This window comes from Nicotiana tomentosiformis, chromosome 11, assembly GCF_000390325.3.
Source record: "Nicotiana tomentosiformis chromosome 11, ASM39032v3, whole genome shotgun sequence".
In the NCBI taxonomy this organism is placed as follows: Eukaryota; Viridiplantae; Streptophyta; class Magnoliopsida; order Solanales; family Solanaceae; genus Nicotiana; species Nicotiana tomentosiformis.
This window is the reverse complement of record NC_090822.1, coordinates 9,924,138-9,942,653: the sequence shown is the minus strand read 5'-3', so window position 1 is coordinate 9,942,653 and position 18,516 is coordinate 9,924,138. Positions and strand designations below refer to the sequence as shown.

The 18,516-nt window shown below is 37.4% G+C and overlaps 1 protein-coding gene across 3 annotated transcripts; it reads right to left on the bottom strand.

Moving 5' to 3' along the window:
* Positions 1-1,926: 1,926 nt before the first annotated feature.
* On the bottom strand, positions 1,927-18,121 carry LOC104090665 (formin-like protein 18). 3 transcript variants are annotated; one of them, XM_009595825.4, is made up of 19 exons: positions 17,753-18,077; positions 17,315-17,398; positions 15,349-16,049; positions 14,515-14,736; positions 12,086-14,418; positions 11,848-11,980; positions 10,030-10,101; positions 8,812-8,910; positions 8,671-8,712; positions 8,474-8,554; positions 8,337-8,387; positions 8,134-8,215; positions 7,322-7,416; positions 6,209-6,280; positions 6,014-6,130; positions 3,244-3,312; positions 3,080-3,146; positions 2,329-2,672; positions 1,927-2,230 (listed from the first exon to the last, which is right to left on the bottom strand). In XM_009595825.4, exons 3-18 carry the CDS (start codon positions 15,901-15,903, stop codon positions 2,533-2,535), a joined length of 4,230 nt encoding a protein of 1,409 aa, XP_009594120.1. In that variant the 5' UTR covers positions 15,904-16,049; positions 17,315-17,398; positions 17,753-18,077; the 3' UTR covers positions 1,927-2,230; positions 2,329-2,532. The 3 variants fall into 3 exon arrangements, with proteins under 3 accessions (XP_009594120.1, XP_009594118.1, XP_018624466.1); XM_009595823.4 differs by lacking the exon at positions 17,315-17,398 and having other exon boundaries at positions 17,753-18,078; XM_018768950.3 differs by lacking the exons at positions 1,927-2,230; positions 2,329-2,672; positions 3,080-3,146; ... (10 more) ...; positions 11,848-11,980; positions 17,315-17,398 and having other exon boundaries at positions 14,145-14,372; positions 17,753-18,121.
* Between the last annotated feature and the right edge of the window lie 395 nt (positions 18,122-18,516).

Below are 18,516 nucleotides of genomic sequence, written 5' to 3'. Positions count from 1 at the left end.
AATTTCAAATTGGAGGATTAAGTATTTACTAATATTTTATATACAATATATATAAATATAATTGTGAGTGCTAAATATATTTCACATATATACTTCAACCAACATATATAATTTAATTTTCAATTTCAAATAGAAAACTTTAATTTGTCCACAATATTAATTATATCCTCTGTGCTAGCAAAGAATATAATAATATTTTATTTAAACTAATAATTTAATTTATTTGACTAATTAAATTCTTTAGTTTAATTATCAAAAGGAACTCTGAATGCCAGAATATTTAGTTTTGATACATCTATAACAATATATAAACTAAAAACAGATTTTATACGACTAATTATATAGTATACAATTTTTTTTATAACTTATCTATAACTTTCATACATTATTTTTACCCGGTTAAATATAACTACAACATCGTACAACTTAAATACAATTTTCATACAAATTTTATACAATATATCTTTTGTATGTATTTTGTATATATTTTGTATGTGGTGCGTTCTTCTTCCTCTCGAAAATTTCAATCAAAAATTCCTTTCTTAATACAATTTTGATACATATCAACAACTTTATGTAAAAGTATAGTATTTGTAAATTAAATACAAATTGCATGCAATGATTCATACATTATACAACTATTTTTCCACTTTCATACAATATTCAAATAAAAAATATACATAAGTACAACAGAATATAATTTAAATACAATTTACATACAACTTTAATACAATTTTGTCAGTATATTGTATGTCATGTCTTCTTCTTCTTCGAGTTTCAATCTGAAATTCAACCAAAATCAAGTCTAATCTTCACCAAACACCCTCAAAATTGAGATATAAACTCCAAAGAATATTTCAATTGTTTGCAATAACACCAAATCCAAACAAACAATAGTTTTTGAAAACCAAAATTCGAATTCAAAACTTCAGAGCTTTTTAATGGCTGTCAATGGTGGAGAATCAAATACCTTCAAAATTTATTGATTGACAATTTCAATTCGAACACAAATTGTGCAACATGAAAAGGAAATTGCTATGTTAAAACTCTATATTGTAACAATTGAAATTCATCGATGAATTTCCTGGAAAAAAGAAAGAAGATGAAAAGCAGAGAAAAACGAAGGAAGAAAATTGGGAAAAGATCAAAGGAGAGAAAGAGAGAGAAACGGAGAGAGAGAGAGAGAGAGTAGGAATGGAGATTCCCTGCTCAATTTCTAATATAAAAGGATACTCATTTAATACTATTTTGTATATAATTGGTAAATTGTATATGTCTATGTAATTAAGTTAAAACTTGATTAGGGATAATAAAGTTTCATATATAGTATAGGAATCCTTTTATTATTTAGTACTTAACATCATTTCCAACCAAGCTCCAAGCTTGTTTCCGATACACCATCGGCTCACTCGCTCCAAGAACTACCCACCTTGCTCTTGGAGTGACTCGAACTCACAACCTATTAGTTGAAAGTGGAGGGTGCTCATCACTAGAGCAACCCACTCTTGTCCACTAGTGTATCCATTCTTCAAAAAACTACCAAATGCTCTAACTCTTCTTCTTTCCTTCTTCCCAAGAATATCTTTCATAATATTCCACAAAGACATTTGCTATGGCACATGAACATGATACAGCCAAAATCTATTACATAAGAGCTGTTTGATTCATAAACTCAAATCGTCATCAACATGCAATCTTGGAATATAATTACAAACTACTAATAAGCAATTACGCTCATTTGTTTAGGCTGTTAATGTATATAACGTATACCCTTTCAAAAGTCGGATACATCTCATCCTCGAGGCAGGAGCACAATAAAGAATTTGAAATATCCGAGTCTTGTATTTCAATAGAGCATAATCATCAGAATGATACACGAGGGAGAGACAGGCGTATACACAAACAAAATGTCAAAAAGTATATGACTTAACAAAAATAAGATGGCTATCAAGGAACTTAACATGAACAACTATTTATATTTTGAACAGGATGATGACCACAAAACTAAGATTGAGCTAAGATCATCAGCATGAAATACAGATAATAAAGAATGAAACTGAAAACAGAAAAGAAAAGAAATGAAATAAACAACAATTTCTAGGTTAACCCCCCCCCCCCCCCCCCCAAAAAAAAAGGCATCTTCTACAAGAATTTCTACATTCTTTTCCTAGGTAAATATGTACATTTAGCCTACCGCCCCAAAGTAATTCCATCTGCAAGTTCTGAGATTCTGCAAGAAAGTTGAAACGAATTAAACCAGAAAAACCGGAGTTAGAAAGGGTCAAAAACAGAAAAGGAGCAGCAAGAGCATACTGTTCTGGGGATTACCTCTCTCAACAATAAAAGAGGAACACTGTGAGAAGCATTCAAACCTACACCAACGTATCTCCGGTTTTTCCACAGAAAATGTACATCGTCTGTATACCGTCAGATAACTGATTTCTGGCTCCCCAGGATCTTCAATCTCGGCCAAGCTTTGCCATGATGATGCTTTCATAGAAGAGTACATTATTTCAGACTATGCAGAATGGGTCAAGTTTTCTCTGAATGACTCGTCTTCTGTCTCTCCAATGCTTCCTTCTCTGCTTTCTTTCTCTCAAACTCAATCTGCTTGCGATTTTCCTCTAGGGCTTGATTGAACATCCTTCGGAAGTTTAGTAACGTTGAGATAACTAGGGGAAAAAATAAATGGAGTTAAGCTCACATGATAATAGGACACACTTTGCCTAGTCTGTTGTATCTATCACTGTAGAAGAGTATAATTCAAAAAAATTGAAGTTCTACAAACGAACAACACCACAAAGGCAGTGAAGAAAAGCATCAGATAGCTGTGATAATGGTGCAGAAATCTGAAGCACAGAGAAAACAGATTAAAGCTAGGAAGTGGACACGTCATTTAATCAACCGAGCTGTCTATCAGTAAGACAAATCAATTTTTTTCCTTAAAACAGGTTTGTATTAAGGAGAAATTGTTGTCGACAAATGAGAATTAGAGACAATTAACAAATGACCACTTAATCAACATCTTTATTGCATTCAACTTTTCTTAACATAAGGAGGATGACTGATAAAACGCTACCTTGTTCAAATGGGCAACGAGCTGGGTCTTCTCCAAAGTAAAGAATCAATGAATCAACATTTCTACCCTGTTGGGTACGGAGAGAAATCACGCCATTAAGAACATCTCAATGTTGGAATAGACACCAAAAGACCAGAAATGTTTCTCTTACAAATAACACCTACCACGCCGGAATAAAGCTGAGCCAGGGACCTCACTTCACCTTCAGCATGACAAAGGAACTCCTTCAAAGCCTGGCAAATGGGCAATTATACTAATCAATGAGAATATTCATCATCTATTTTCTGATTTCTATAGTTCTCCCGCCAGAACATGTACAAATAAAATGTTTCAAGATTTCTTTTTTATTTCCCTTGGCTATCCTAGTGAAAATAAAAGGAATAAGAAAAGTTAATAAGAGGATACCCATCCCCATGGCAAGGATGCGTGACTACTTTTCTCCTCGTCTTTACCAAGAAAGATGAAAACGGATGATCAAGTTACAATGCTTATACATGACATGCAATAAAGTTAAAGAAAGAACTTCCATATTTTCATCTCAAGACACGCAATTATCTTGGACCAATGAGGAAAAGAACCTAAACTATGCCTGTGACATCAATGACCTGGAATCGAAGTTCCAAGTCAATTAGGGCTTTCCACATCATACCCATTCACCATCAGAAGACTCCCTTGAAATACACCATGCTAGCAATGATACAGGTCTAGCACTGCGCCTTATGGGAGCAAAAGTAAATGGCTGGCTGTGTCAGGTCTTAACTTAAGCAAAAGATTGAGAAAAGGGAGGAGCTGGGACGAAAGAGGAGTAGAGAGCAAAGAAGGTCAGTGTCAAAACGTGATTTTTTCCCTTTCCTTTTTAACATGTAAACCTCTTCGAGAGGTGAAACAGACTCAGATTGAATACCGCACAAGTATATAGTAGCTATGGTGGTTTCTAGTTTCTACCGAGAGTTTGAATACTGCAACTAGACTTAGCTCCCAGAAGATTGCAACTTAAAACTCACTTCCGAACTCTTGACAATATGTTGGAATAAAATTTTCCTACGTAATTTGCCAGATGAATTCCATTACTCTAATTCATTAGCTTCCCACAAAATCAAAAACTAAATGGGGAGGGGGGAAACGACATCCCAAAGGTCCAACAACGACATACCCAGTATATCCCACAAGTGGGATAGTGTGTAAGCCCTTACAAATCCAGCAATATTGTGAAGTTCTGGCTGATAACTGTTGCATATATTGAATACCGCAAAATACAAACTGTTTTATGCTCTCAAGTAATTCCTCTTCACACCAAAAGATAAATAACACAAAAGAGAACTCTTGCATTCAGCAAATAGATTTTTCATACATTGCAAAGTCATTTTCATACATTGCAAAGTCAGACAATTCACTCTCTACTGATATTAACCAAGTGATGCAAAAAGCAGCTGTCCTGCAAATCCCTCTCTTTAGGGACCAAACCCATTTTTATCCCACTTGTCATCACTTGGAGAACCACTTAATGCATATTTTCTATTTGAATGAATAAAAGTGAAATAGAGCTTTCATCCTAGAAGAATATTTTCAGTTCTGAATTGTATATAGTGCAATCAAGGAGGATTCATCTATTTGAATTGCGCCAATACCCTACAACAATAACTACTTAGGAGCAACACCGCCGATGCCAACATCACGCTTATTTATTTTCATTTTTTATCTTTAGTGATGCAATGAGTAGCTAGCAGGAACGAAGACTGGTAAGAACGCACTGGAGAGAGGAGAATCAAGGAAAGAACAGACCAGTTGGCACTGCTTCTGGAGTGGAACATACAGCATGTTTGGCTATTTTCTTTAGTACAAGCATTTTCTTTGCACTGGTTTCGTATTCCTTTACTTTTTTTTTGGGGGGGGGGGGGGTTGAAGCTTCCTGCTTTTGTCTCAAAGCATTGAGACCTATGACAGTGAAAATTAATTTTGTTCTGTGTTCAATAAGTATTTGATGACAGAAAAATTAAGAGAAGGACACGCTGCATGGAGGGTCATTTTGAGTGAATGACTCGTCCAGAGGTTGAAGCGGCACATCTTTGCAGGAAAAGAGCTTGAATAAGCTTGTTTTCTAAGGAGTCGCCATTTTCTACCAGGAAGGCAGGAATCAGTGGCGTAGTTATCTTGTATCAAGGGTGGTCAACTGAAAACCCTTCGCCAAAAAATTGTGTTGCGTATATAGGACGAATATCACTTTATATGATCATATATTATATTTTGAATACCCTTAATATATGTGCAAGAGGCCGCCCAATGGTCGAGGGTGTTCAAAGTGAGGAGGAGTTCATGAGTTCAAATCCCTGTGCTAATATTTTTATCTGCCCTTTTGTTATCCAAAACTAAATAAAGACCACAGTGTTTGGTCTAATTGACTCTGCTTTTTTAATCTATTTTTTTCTAATAGATACCTCTTAAATAAAGCTTGAAATTTTTGTAAAAACAAGCAACCAATCTTGTAGTTTTTTATTATAAGTTTCTTATTAAACAAATCTTAAGGCTACAAACCCTCTTAACTCTCTCATTCCTTTGGTTTTATGCTTACTAGAATTTTTTTAATTGGCTTTTTTAGATTAGGTTTAATTTATAAAATTATAGTTTTATTATAAGTATTTTATGATTTATTAGTTAAATGTTACTTAGTTTGATATAAAATTTTTGGTGCACCCACTCATAAAAAAAAAATTAATTTCTTTAAAGACTGAACACCCTTAGAAAGATTCCTGGCTATGCCACTACCAGGAATACTAAGTCATTTTAACCTCCAGCATATGTCTCACCAATTCTTATCCTATTTTCTGTTTCTCCTCTTGGCTGAGTGGGTAGAATCGCGCAGAAACGAGAAGAGATCAAAGAATCTGATGGTGTGTAGAAATCAGCATTATTTAGACCACAGTAGTCATAGATTACCTTACGAAAATTCTCAGACACAATTCCGTCATTTTCAGACATGGACAGTTCTTGTACAACTTTCTCCAGTCCTTTGCTAATAGCTTGCATTTCCTCTGCAAGGAATTTCAGTTGTATCTGCAGAAACCTTTTTAATCAGACAGCTGCCGGTCATATTTCTACAGTGAATTTGTAACTGGGTCCAAATAACCATACCTTTGCTGCAGGTTCCAAGCTAGACAGATCATTAGAAAAATCTAGCAGTTCAGGCAATTTGTCAGCAAGTACCTGGCAGAGAATTTCGTTAAGCATCTTGTAAAATATGCTGGTTGCTAGCATAAGGAGAAGTCCAAATCAAAGGCATTTTGCAAAAATTATAAATAGTTTAATACCAGCACAATGACATGAAAAAAGTGAATAACAAGACAATAGCTACCATTAGCAATTTATAAGGAAAAGGTTCATACTGGTCAGAGTCTCAGTGCTAGAGGAGAATTTAACATCAATAGGAGAAGAAATCTGAAAGTACCATGCGGCATGCAATTTTTGAGGATGGAGATAATTCTAAAAATTGATTTGACAAATGTGAGGAAGCTGATAGCAACACGAAAAGATCGAGTTTTGTGATTGAATGCATGTGGTGACGGCTGATTCATGTCTGTGCATCTAGTCGTTGCTTCTTCTTTTTTTCAAATAAGACCTCTATTCTGCATTTCAGTTAAGCTTAATATAATCAAGTGACAAATGCAAAAAAATCCGGTTAAAGAGATAATCCCTGATTTGAAAAGAATTGGGCTCCAACACACTTCAGACACTAATTCCTTTTTCTCAACCTGACCAGTTAGCGTTGAATTTATAGTTTGTTTTTACTAACTTCGGATATAGACACTTTTAGCTAGATAAATTACGATACAAAAGAAAGTCACAGACAATCCCTAGGATACAATTGAAAAGGACCTGATTACAGAAGGTGCAATCAGCTGATCTGACTGGGTAAATTTAGGCCACGGAAAAGAGAGATTTTAACTCATGCTCAGTAAAGATGATTCCTGCCTAAAGAGCAAAAATCCTTGAAAACTGGGTTTAGCTTAATGTGCATTCTACTAATCACTGTACAAGCATCACAGATTTCTATGTTAGCATTCCCTTTAAGAAATATTATGACTCAAATAGCAATGATTTATTTCAGAAATGGATGATTGGTTACTTGTTATTTTTCCCTCACAAGTTGGACAGCATTCCACTAAACTAAAGAGCATTAATGGCCGGCCACGGAAAACCATCATATCTGCCAAGCTCATCAAGAAGACTACCAAGCAAAGACCATACCTTGCAAAGATAATGCATGAGAGTCATCTTATTGTTCCGTGCACGTGTCTCTGTTAGTTTAAGGAGGCTATCCAATCTGAACCCAACAGCAGACCCTACACAAAAGCATCAAGAGACCATTAGATGAAAAAACAAATTGCTCAAAGAAGAAACTAATTTGTGAGAACTGCATTATCACAATGAAGCAGGGAATTGTTCAATAATTTCAAAACCAGAAAAGCCAATGAAGATGACAATTGCGGAGATCTATCATCTCGCAATAAAAGCTTTGAGAGATACCCAGTTTATTTATTTGACAAGTTTTCTTTATCTAGAGTTTAGATTCTACTGCTGAAGTTGTTCTCGACTTGGAAATATCTTAGTGGGAACAGATTTCCAAAATGTTCATAAATAGTTGGGAGTTCACAGATATAATCTTTGCTGTAACTCTGTAAATCCCCAAAAGAATTAAACCTAGTCAAATAACAGACATGCGGGCAGTGATTTCCACCCTACAGCGGTTTGATAAAAGCAGGTTAGATGGTTGTTAACAGGAACAAAATCAGCTAATCCTCTATAGATAGCTGGACCTGATTATTTGCTATGGTGCACTTTAATTTCTCAATTCCATACCCCCATAGATTGTGTAATTTCTTTTGTCACTTACCAAATAGGCCATTCTTTCTTTCCTTTGGTTTTTTTGTGTGTGTTGTTTGGGGGGGGGGGGGGGGGGTTGAACTCTTCAACTCACTCCAACAGAGAAAAAAAGAGGTAACAGTGAAGAAATCAATAGCAAGATAAATGCTTGAACGGAAAGAGATTGTTAACCCAACCTCTGGCGGTTCCCTGGTTCAAAGCATTCCCGAGAGAGAGAATTGTCTGCATAATCCTTTTCAATTTTGATGAACCTTTGATCTGATTACAACATCAAAGGAAAGATGAAATCAAGGACAGTGTCAAGAAAGCAATCCATAGTCTTTTCTAAAAGGGGTAAAACATCAATAGTTAGAAAAAGAATAAACAAAAGAAAATGTGCCTGATCAGCTGCCGAATTCACAATATTCAGACTCTTCCTTAGCTCAGAAACCTGAAATTAAAGCAGAACAAATACGCCGTCAGCGAGCGAACCTTTACCAGTGCAGCAAGGAGGCAGCAGATGTGCCATCTTCTCACCTGAGATTCAAACTGAATCTTAAACGAAAAAACTCGCAGCTTGGACTCTATTCGTGGTACTTGCATCAACTCTAACATGAACTGTGACAACGAATAGGTCTTAGAATTAGATGTCATTACATAAATGGGCCAATCAACTCCATGCAGGAGAAAATGGGGCAGTAAACCAAAATAACGTTAATTCACAATGGACAGACCTGTTCGCATCGACCCAACTTCTCCTTCTCTCCTTTATAACCCTGAAACAGAAATGTTCAACAGAACAAGGTTGTTAACAATTGTCCTATATACAGTGAGTTATAAGGTTCCCCCTTTTTTTTCTCAAACAGATCTTTCACCTTCAGAGTTTCCATCTCCTCCTTAGTCGGGCAAAACTTAATCAGATTCTCCACCTGATCCACATCTAATGCTGAATCTTCCAGTGCAAGCACTGAGCTCTGTTGAAATTATTAAAAGTGGTAGCTACCAATTAGAAGGATAATTCAACTTTTAACAAAACATTACACACACACATTGACATTTGTGTGTGTGTGTGAGAGAAAGAGAGTGAGTGAGTGAGAGAGTGTATAAATATAAAAATATGAGTGTACAACATTCATGGAAATAATCACGTTTCAGTATAATATATGCATGAGTATATGGTCCAGGGAACATCACAAAGAAAGATAACAGGAAGACGGGTGGAGGAGGTTAAAAGTCAGAAAAGCATCTGACATGCAAAAGGTGCACAAACAGGACCAGAATTTGTGATTACAAGATTCAACACTTGGAAGTACAAATACCTTTTATTTTCGGATAGGTGACACTAGAATAGTTTTGCTTTCTTTAAATATCAGATTATATTTAACTCAGCAGGGAACATTGGTTATATACAATAAAGTGTGGTCTTAGGATAGTAAAAAGCGTGAGTTTTTAACCAATACAATAAGCAGTAGAGAGTCCAAATCAATTGTAAGCCCCCATTTAAGCGTGAATATTGTTATTACAGAGGTTTATTCAGAAATTGAACATCTCGCGAGAAAATCACCAATAAGGTCCACAATGTGATTGTCAATCCTATTTCTGAGAGGTAGTTTAACACAATAATGGAGGAAATAGGAAGGGAGTGAAATTATAAAGATGAAAAGATCTTGGAACAATGGGAAAAGATTTACCGTAATTTCTTATTAGGAGCACAAAAATCAATCAAACACTGGCAGCCTATGTTGCTCGGACTCTCCGAAAATATCGATGGGTGCGTGTCGGATCCTTCAAAAAATAGTGTATTTTTGGAGGATCCGACACGGATGCGGCATCTATTTTGGAGAGTCCATGCAGCTATAAAATCATGGGACAAGTAACGTGCTTTAAATTTTAGAATTTGAAATATCAAGTGAATCATTGTGATAATAGTGCCACCCTATTGCAGGTATAAAGAGGTGGATAAATAAGTACTCAAGATAATATGGCAGAGATGAAGTTGAACATTTGGTACAACCAGCTATAGGTCAGAGATTATATTCTAGAATAACCAGATTATTCAAAGAGAAAGCCACTTGTATATGAGTACAGCTTACCAGCATGTCATGCAGTGGTATTTTCACCTTAGAAAGCATGATTTCACAATTATAAGCTCGTCTATGATCAACCTGCCAAAATAGAATTCAGGTAAAATCTCTCTTAAAACTTGGAAGAGCTGAAATAATGACACAGTTCCATCTTTCCTCCACAGCTATATGTGAAGCGAGAAAAGGCAGTGGCTTCCACAAAGCTATACGAGTAACAGGTGCGGATGGGTTATATGAGATGTTACTCGTGAAAAGAAGGATTTTCACTGAATCCTTGACTAAGAAGAAAACTTAGATAATTTGTGGAAAACAGACTTGGGAAGCAGAATTAAAAGATATTGTTTGTCCAACTAGCATGGATATATAACTGTAAAAGATCCCAATCTACTGGCATAAGAAAAGGAATTTATTAACTAGGTTTTTTAAGGTACAGATACAATGTAAATATTTGTTAAAAGCAATAGCTTTCTTTTTAAATGATGGTGGTCTCCGGGCCAGCTTGCGCACCAGTACAGGTATCGGTTAACTCTATCCACCGAGGCTTAACAGATAGAAAGAAATCACCTACTGTTTTTTGCATCCGCTGGGATTTGAACCTGAGATAGTTCACCTCCCACTTCGTTGACCACTAAGCCACACCCTTGGATGCAACAATAGCATATATTTTACTGACCCTTGATTTAAATAATTTGATAAAATTACACAATCGATATCTAACGAACAAGCGGCCTCCATTATGAATATGAAATATTGACCCTTGATTCGAACAATGTGAATAAAAATCATAGAGTTATAATCCAATAACAGGGCTGCCTCAGTATGATGATTTAGGGAGTTCCTCTTTTCCAATAATTTTCTTTTAAAGAAAGGGCCTAACTGCCATAAGGTTTGGCATCCTAATGCAGCTACTATTCCTAGTGTCTTTAATTTTGTGTTAATTCAATAATTTTAGGCACAGTTCTAAATGAATAACAACATGCACATCACATAAACATCTAACAGCTTTCAGATTTGGCATTCTTGACAATCCAACCATGGTTCATTGTGGAACTAATATTTATGATAGTATGGAAAATTTAAGTATGATTTTAAGTTACCAGTATCACACTCCTATATAAATATTTATTTATTTTTTTGATGACCGAGAAATCCGTCTGGGGCCGATCCTTTGGACCAACCGCAGCCTTCGAAACTTGGTGGATAATGGGCCCGCCCGTCTACCCTTCTCCACTTAAATACCAGGCTTTGCTTTGCATGGTGTGGGGGCTTGAACCTGTGACCTAAGACACAAATCCACCACCCTTTGCCACTTGTGCTAGGCCCTGGGGGCCCTATATAAATATTATATATATCAGTGATGTCACATTAGGAAATAAGGATCATTGGGAGCAAGCATGCCTAGTGATAGGAGACGTCACAACAACACGTCAGCATTGTGCTCCTCCTTTTACAAACTTAGGTTCTTAGGAATGAAACTCCACCGGATTTCAGCCAGCATTTCATACCAGAAACCCTTCCAGAAACAAATTTTCTTAAGCTGAAAACTAGCTGAACTAAAAAAGAACCACTTGAAAGAACAGAATAGTGTCAAGAAAGAGGATTGGGAACGAGATGCACTAAAGGAAAATAACGAAGTACAAGACCATGATCAGAAAGTGCATATATTAGAATCAGACTGTTCGTATTATTTAAGACTTTGAGAATTATGTCAAACAATGGAACACCAGGAACAGTGCAAATGACTTCAGCGACATAAAATGAATTCAGGGAAACTTTGCGGGTATATTTCTAAGGAACCTCAGATTGCATGCAGAAATAAATGATTACCAGCTGCACTTTCTCTGGCTTCTGCCCCATTGAGGTCCTCGAATTCCTTTTCCCTCCTGAACCACCTTGTCCTGAAGTTGGAACTGCAGCTGAAAACAGAGATTCAAGCTCTGATATATCAATCTCTGGTGCCCTATCAAACAGAAATCGAATGACATGAGACGTTGTATCTGAAAGAATCTAAAAACACAAAAATGATTGACTGATGGCTACTTTCACACTCAGAGTTAGCACCTACTTGGGAGCATCACTACATTTTTGAGCCTCCGCCCACAAGCTTCCTGAGACTGCTCTAGATATCTTTAACCAATGTAATGGCTTCAGTTTCTTCGATGACTGGCTTCTTGAATTCATGGTACGAGATAATGGTCCTCGGCCCTTTAGTCCAGGCGGAGGAGCAGAAGGTGGGGGCGGAGATGGAGAAGAAGGGAGATTACTACCTTTTGATGCTGACTGTGTCAGACCAGAACCTGGTTTTAGATCTGCCTTAAGAGAAGGGACTGGAGGAGGGGGAGCGGAAGGAACATTCTGTGGAGAACCCAATGCAGGAGGAGGAGGAGGAGGAGGCACTGCAGATATATTCGCAGGCTTAGAAGCTGCAGCAGGCAACGGAGGGGGTGGTGGTGGAGAGGGTCCACCACTAAACGAGGAGCTCTCCTTCATAGGTTGCCCAGGAAGAGGTGGAGGGGGAGGTGGTCGTACTCCACTTTGGGAAACAACTTTTTCCTTCAAAGGTGGAGTGGGTGGAGGTGGAGGTTGAGGCGATCCACCAATAGAGGCAGAATTTGCGTTCAATATTGGGGTTGTAGTCAACTGGCATGGGGGTGGTGGCACTCCACCACTGAAAACTACTTTTTCCTTCAAAGGTGGCGTAGGTGGAGGTGGAGGCGGAGGCGGTCCAGTAATAGAGCCAGAATTTGCGTTTAATATTGGGGTTGTAGTCAATTGGCATGGAGTTGTAGGTGGAGGTGGAGGTGGAGGTGGTAGTGGCTTATCTCTAAAAGCTAAACTTTCCTTCAAAGTTGGAACTAGTTCAAGCAGCCCACTGGTACAGGCAGAATTCTTGTTCAATACTGGGGTGACAAGTAACGGGCATGGATCTCGAGGAGAAGGCGGTGGTGGAGGTGATGGAACACCTCTGAAAGCTGAATGTTCCTTCAAAGGTGGGGTAGGAGGAGCAGGTGGTAGAGGTGATCCACCAACAGAAGCAACATTATCATTCAATAGAGGGGTTGAATGTTGTAGAGGTGGCGGTGGTGGTGGCGGCTGTGAAACTTTACTCCTATGGATGACTGTTTGTTCTACAGGTTTGACAAAGGGAACGGCAGCTGATGGAGAAGAGGAACTAGGAGAAGGAGCTAGGGATGGAGGACAACTTCCAGAAGGATGAGGAGGTGGAATAGGTTCCCTTTTAGCAGCTTCATCAGCTGGCCGCTGTGTTGTTACAGGAAGTAGAGATGTATCAGGTTGAGGCATAGTAGGTCTGTCATCCTTCAATGATACAATTGGAGGACCTCTGGGTGGAGTAGCTTGGGATGCAGAAGGTACAATTCCTGTGACTAATTTATCCTTCACGGGAGGAGTGTGCGGTGCTGGTGCCACTGATGGAGGAGATAGAGATAATCCAGTACAATGAGGAGGTGGAGCAGATTCCCTTTTAGCAGCTTCATCAGCTGGCTGCTGCGCTGTTAGAGGAAGTAGAGATGTATCAGGTTGAGACATAGTAGGTCTTTCATCCTTGGAGGATTCAATTAGAGGGCCTTGGGTTCTGGGTGGAGTAGCCTGGGCAAAAGGTACAGTGGCAGTGACTATTTTATCTTTCACGGGAGGAGTAAGTGGAGATAGAGATAGTCCAGTACTAACACCCTGATCCTTTCCAGGTAAGGGTGAGGATGGAGGTGGAGTTGGAATACTGGTCTTAAACGGCGGAGTCTTGGTTTCAGGTAGGGTAGGAAAGGTATTCAGCTTACCACATTCTGGTATATGAGGATCCAACTCTTTTATAAGTGGAGGACGTTCTGACGTTGGCAGAACACGTGGAGATGGTTGTGATGACACAGAAGAAGCACTAGATTCTGTACTAAGGTCAGGAGGAGAAGGTTTTAAAAGAGGGATTGATGGCTGCAATTTTGACACCTTCATCTCACTTTTGGTCCCAATAAATTGAGATTCATCTTTCTGTTGGTCACTTTGGTGTACTTTGGAGGATAATTTGATGGATGACACCGACTGCTGCTCCAACATAAATGGTGACGAGCCCTTAGCAGTATTGTCCGGTGGTGCAGGTCCCTTCCTCTCTCCAGGCTTCTCCAAAGTTGCTTGATCGACGAGCATGCCAGTGTCTACAGACTGTGGAGGAGTAGATTCCAACTTTTCCTGGATCAGACCTGATGTGGTTATTTGTTGGATAACATTACGAGCAGCAGCTCCCTTCGGACTTACCCAATCTACACTGTTAAAGATCTCCTGAACTTTGGCAAATGCCTCCACTGGTAGGCCATCCTTCTCCTCAAAACAGGACAAATCTGCAGGAAGAACAGAAGCAGCAGTGTCCATCTCTGAGAAAAGAATCTACATCCAGAGCACAACTTTCATAAAATTACAATATGCTTCTAGCTGGAGAGTATCAACAAAACAAAAACATGCATTTTATACGAACAATGATACCTCTGCTCTGAAGTCTTTTGGAAATTGATCTTTAGCATCCCATAAAGTATCAAGTTCATCACGATTAAGTATCAAGATGTTTGACCTAACAAAAGCTGTATTAAACATGGTCCTAAACATCATCTGTTCCCGCTCCAGGTCATCGTGCAAGCAAATACATTCCAATACAACATCTCCTTGAATATGGCAATTGATATCAATCTTAACTAATTCACATTCTGCCTGAAATGACATTATAAAGATGTCAGATTGATAGTCAGCTGTGTCCTAAGTAAGAAGTTACGCACAACAAGAATGGGAAAGAGGGGGAGAGGGAGAAAGCCCAGATATAAGTTGTACATGCATTTTCGAGCATGTGCATATAAACATGGCCAAGTACAACCTAATTCAACTGGATTCTACTTGAGCAAAACCATAAGAAGAATGCAGGTCGAACAAAATGTCAGAAGCCTCATTAGAACAACTTGTTAAATAGTCCAATTCTCTATAAATCAAACATCTCAGGAAAAACCGTAAGAAGAATTGCTCCTCCGGGAAGATGTGAAGCTGTGGAAAAACAAATATTAGATAGCTGATCCGCTCCAAATCAAACATATTGATCTCATTGATAGACCATAAGTTGTAATATCAGAGATAAGTTCCCCATATGTTCCTTGCTTCATTTTCATATTATTTACACGTGTTTTTTTCAACTTTAGATGAAGTTGACAAGGTCTATATTCCTAGAAACAAGCATGTTTAATCAACAAAACAGAATAAAGATACCCTTCCTCAAAGTTAGCAGAAACCCTTAGTGAGTAACATATGTTTTTAGTATAGGATAAACTATATTACCTGCTTGTAGTGACGGACAACTTTATTTTTCTTTGGAGTTGAGAACAAAATTTTTGGCGATCGATCAGAAACTAGAAATGGATCCTGTCCATAGATACGAAATATAGGCCGGCAACCACCCTCGCCATCAAAATTAGGTATCGCCCTAATAATGATGCAATCCAAAGTGAGTGCTCTATCCAATGGAGGCCACTGCATGTTCACATTCCTCCTCGCTACATACTGTAGGTATCTTAGCTGAGAAGGAATTGGATTCAGTGGCTGCAGCAAGTACAAAAGCTCACGAGGAGCCTGCTTATAAATCATGTCTAAAGTCTTCTGCTCTCCAGTGTAATGTTTCCTGTATATCAATAATGCAGCCAACATAAATGCCAAAACTGGCCAACCACCCCGTTCACAATGCATTAAAAGCACGTTTTGCTGCCCAAGTGAGAGCCAACTTTCACTGGATCTTAGAAAATGGTGTATCACCTCCATTGAAAGCAAGGGACAACCCTCATAGTGCCGAGGGTAGTCCATTATTGTCAGATCATACTCAGACAGAATATTTGCCATTGGGCTCTGTGATTCCCCTTCACGAAAATTAAAAACCAATATTGAAACGTCAGGGTAATGATCCCGAAGTTGACTAATCACACCTCCTACATAGCCTTTGTAATTTTCTTCCTCCCAAACATCAGTGGTGAAACAGCAATCAAACACTGCATATAAAGTAGAAGCAATTATTAGCGAAACTGATATACAACAGGCACTACCATTTTAAAGTCTCAAAGATTTTACTTTTATGCTGATAAAACAGATATGATATGAGTCAGCTGTAATAATGTCGGCCTCCTACATTATATCAAGCTCTAAACATAAACACATTTTCTCTTGCCATATTAGTGTTCCGTTTTTCTCCTTTTTTTAGAAAAAAATTTGGTTTCTGTTGTCGCAGTACTGTTTGAAACACTATAAGGAAGATTGCCAAGTTGTTTCCTGACAGCTTCTCATGTACTTATTTTTATGCATTACTTGTCCAGCACCACCACCCTTCGAACTAAATGTCCATACTTTGCAAAAGCACTATCCTGAGTTAGTAGCATAACATTAGAAATTCCATTTTTTTTTTATAAGTAACATCAGATATTTCATTAATTATACTAACAAACCACAAGCAGGCTTTGGATTGTCTTAACACATTTTTCTCCCTCTTATTTTTCCGATGTCTCAATGAGATCCCTATATAATACTTGAGTATGTTGGACGAAAGAGTTGAGCTGATTCCTCTGCCAGTTAAGCTGCTTATGCTTCAACTCAGCTCAGATAGCATGCCAAATATTGTCAAATTGACAGCACTCGATATCGTCATCACAACATTAACATAATTACATCACTTTCCTAGTCCCAAGAGTACAAAGGGCATTGAGTTGGCCCTTCAGCTTAGTTGAATTAAAATCTTAGACAGTTTCTTCATTGCAAGAAAACTTGCATTGTGCTATAACTCACCTCGTCCACTCCAACTTAACATTCCCGTATTGCAGTGATTCAAATTAAACTAGTAACATACACTAGAAATATTCTTAATCAATCAAAAAAAAAAAAAAAGAGCCAGAGGCGGTTCTAGGATTTGAACTTTATGGTTTGACTTCGAAATTCTACCACAACCCACTTGATTTACTAAGTTCGGAATCTGTTCTTAATAATTATTTAGTGGATACCCATACCTAATGCACTAGGTCCGCCTCTAGCTAAAGTCTAGTCTTAATTGTATTAAAGGCCAAAATACCTTATTCCGCAATTTCAATAACAACAAAGCTCCTTTTCAGCTGGCACACGGTTCAAAACTCGGTGGATAATGAACCCACCCCTCTACGTATTGCAGTACTTCAAATTAACTTAGTCGCATACATTAGAAACATTCTTAATCAAGCTACAAATAGTTAATCTACTGATCTAGTCTTAACTGTATTAAAGACCAAAATACCTTATTCCCGCAATTTCGATAACAATAAAGCTCCTTTTCAGCTGAAGCGCGGCTGGAAATTCGGTGGATAGTGAACTCGCCCCCCTACGTGTTGCATTACTTCAAATTAATTATTACCACACTGTATAAATATTCTTAATCAATTCCAAACTGCAGTCTAGTCTTAATTGTATTAAACGCCTAAATACCTAATTACTCAATTGCAATAACAATAAATATCCTGTTCTATATGTTTCCATTTCCGCATTATAATTACATATTTCACAAATTTAATTATGAACCAAAAAACTCAAAAACTGGTAAATTTTATACACATTCCAGCTCGATCTCAACAAAGCCACAAAATTTACAGAATTTCCCAGAACACACATTAATTAAAACAACACAGCTCCAGCAAAAAAACAAAAACATAAAAAATAAAAAAAAATAAGAACGTACCGTAAACTCTCTCGCAGATCTCCAATAGTCCATCAGGCGGCTTCCTATAAAACAATTTCCTTAGCAGTGCCATTGCCGCTTATTTTTCAATTCCAAAAAACCTATCTATATATGTATAATTTATATATATACAATATATGTGCGTATATATATATATATATATATATATGTACGTATATGTGTGCGTATGTATATTTTTGTGAATCTCTCTCCTTGTGTGTATTTGAAATGAAAATTGTTGAAGAAGAAAAGTGGGGGAAAGGAAGAGAAGCTTAGAAGCTGAGAGATCGGCTAGCGAATAAACAGGAAGAAATCTGAAATCGACAGTGGACACGTCAGATTTTATTTAAAACGTGTACGTCGTGAATACATTTAGGACAAATTTAGAACTAAAGGCAAACGTAGACTTTGGGAAAGAAAAATTTTATCTCCTATTTCAGATATATATATCATATTGGAAATTGGAAGTTTGTCATAAAATGGGAAATAATCTTTTTAAGTTTATCCATATTCGAAGTCTCTATTTTCTGTTTTTTTTTTTTTTTTAATCGTGCGTTAGTATTCGTTTTGAGATCTATTAATTCGAATTCGTGTTTAAAGCTTCCATTTTTATATTCATTTAGTACTGGAACTATGGTTCCTACCTAATTTTAGGTATACTTTGTGACCATGAAACAATATTATCAATCTTCCAAAATGATTGATGTTCACTATTTCTTCTGTCCTAATTTATCTAATGCAATTTAAACTTTTAGAGTCAATTT

Excerpts from the sequence above, each read along its gene's own strand:
- LOC104090665 (XM_009595823.4), bottom strand. The coding sequence starts at position 17,825 with ATGGCACTGCTAAGGAAATTGTTTTATAGGAAGCCGCCTGATGGACTA. Across the intron at positions 10,102-11,847 it reads AGCCAGAGAAAGTGCAGCTG|GTTGATCATAGACGAGCTTA; the intron begins GTAATCATTTAT and ends CTATTTTGGCAG. Across the intron at positions 8,216-8,336 it reads TGAATTCGGCAGCTGATCAG|ATCAAAGGTTCATCAAAATT; the intron begins GCACATTTTCTT and ends TGTTGTAATCAG.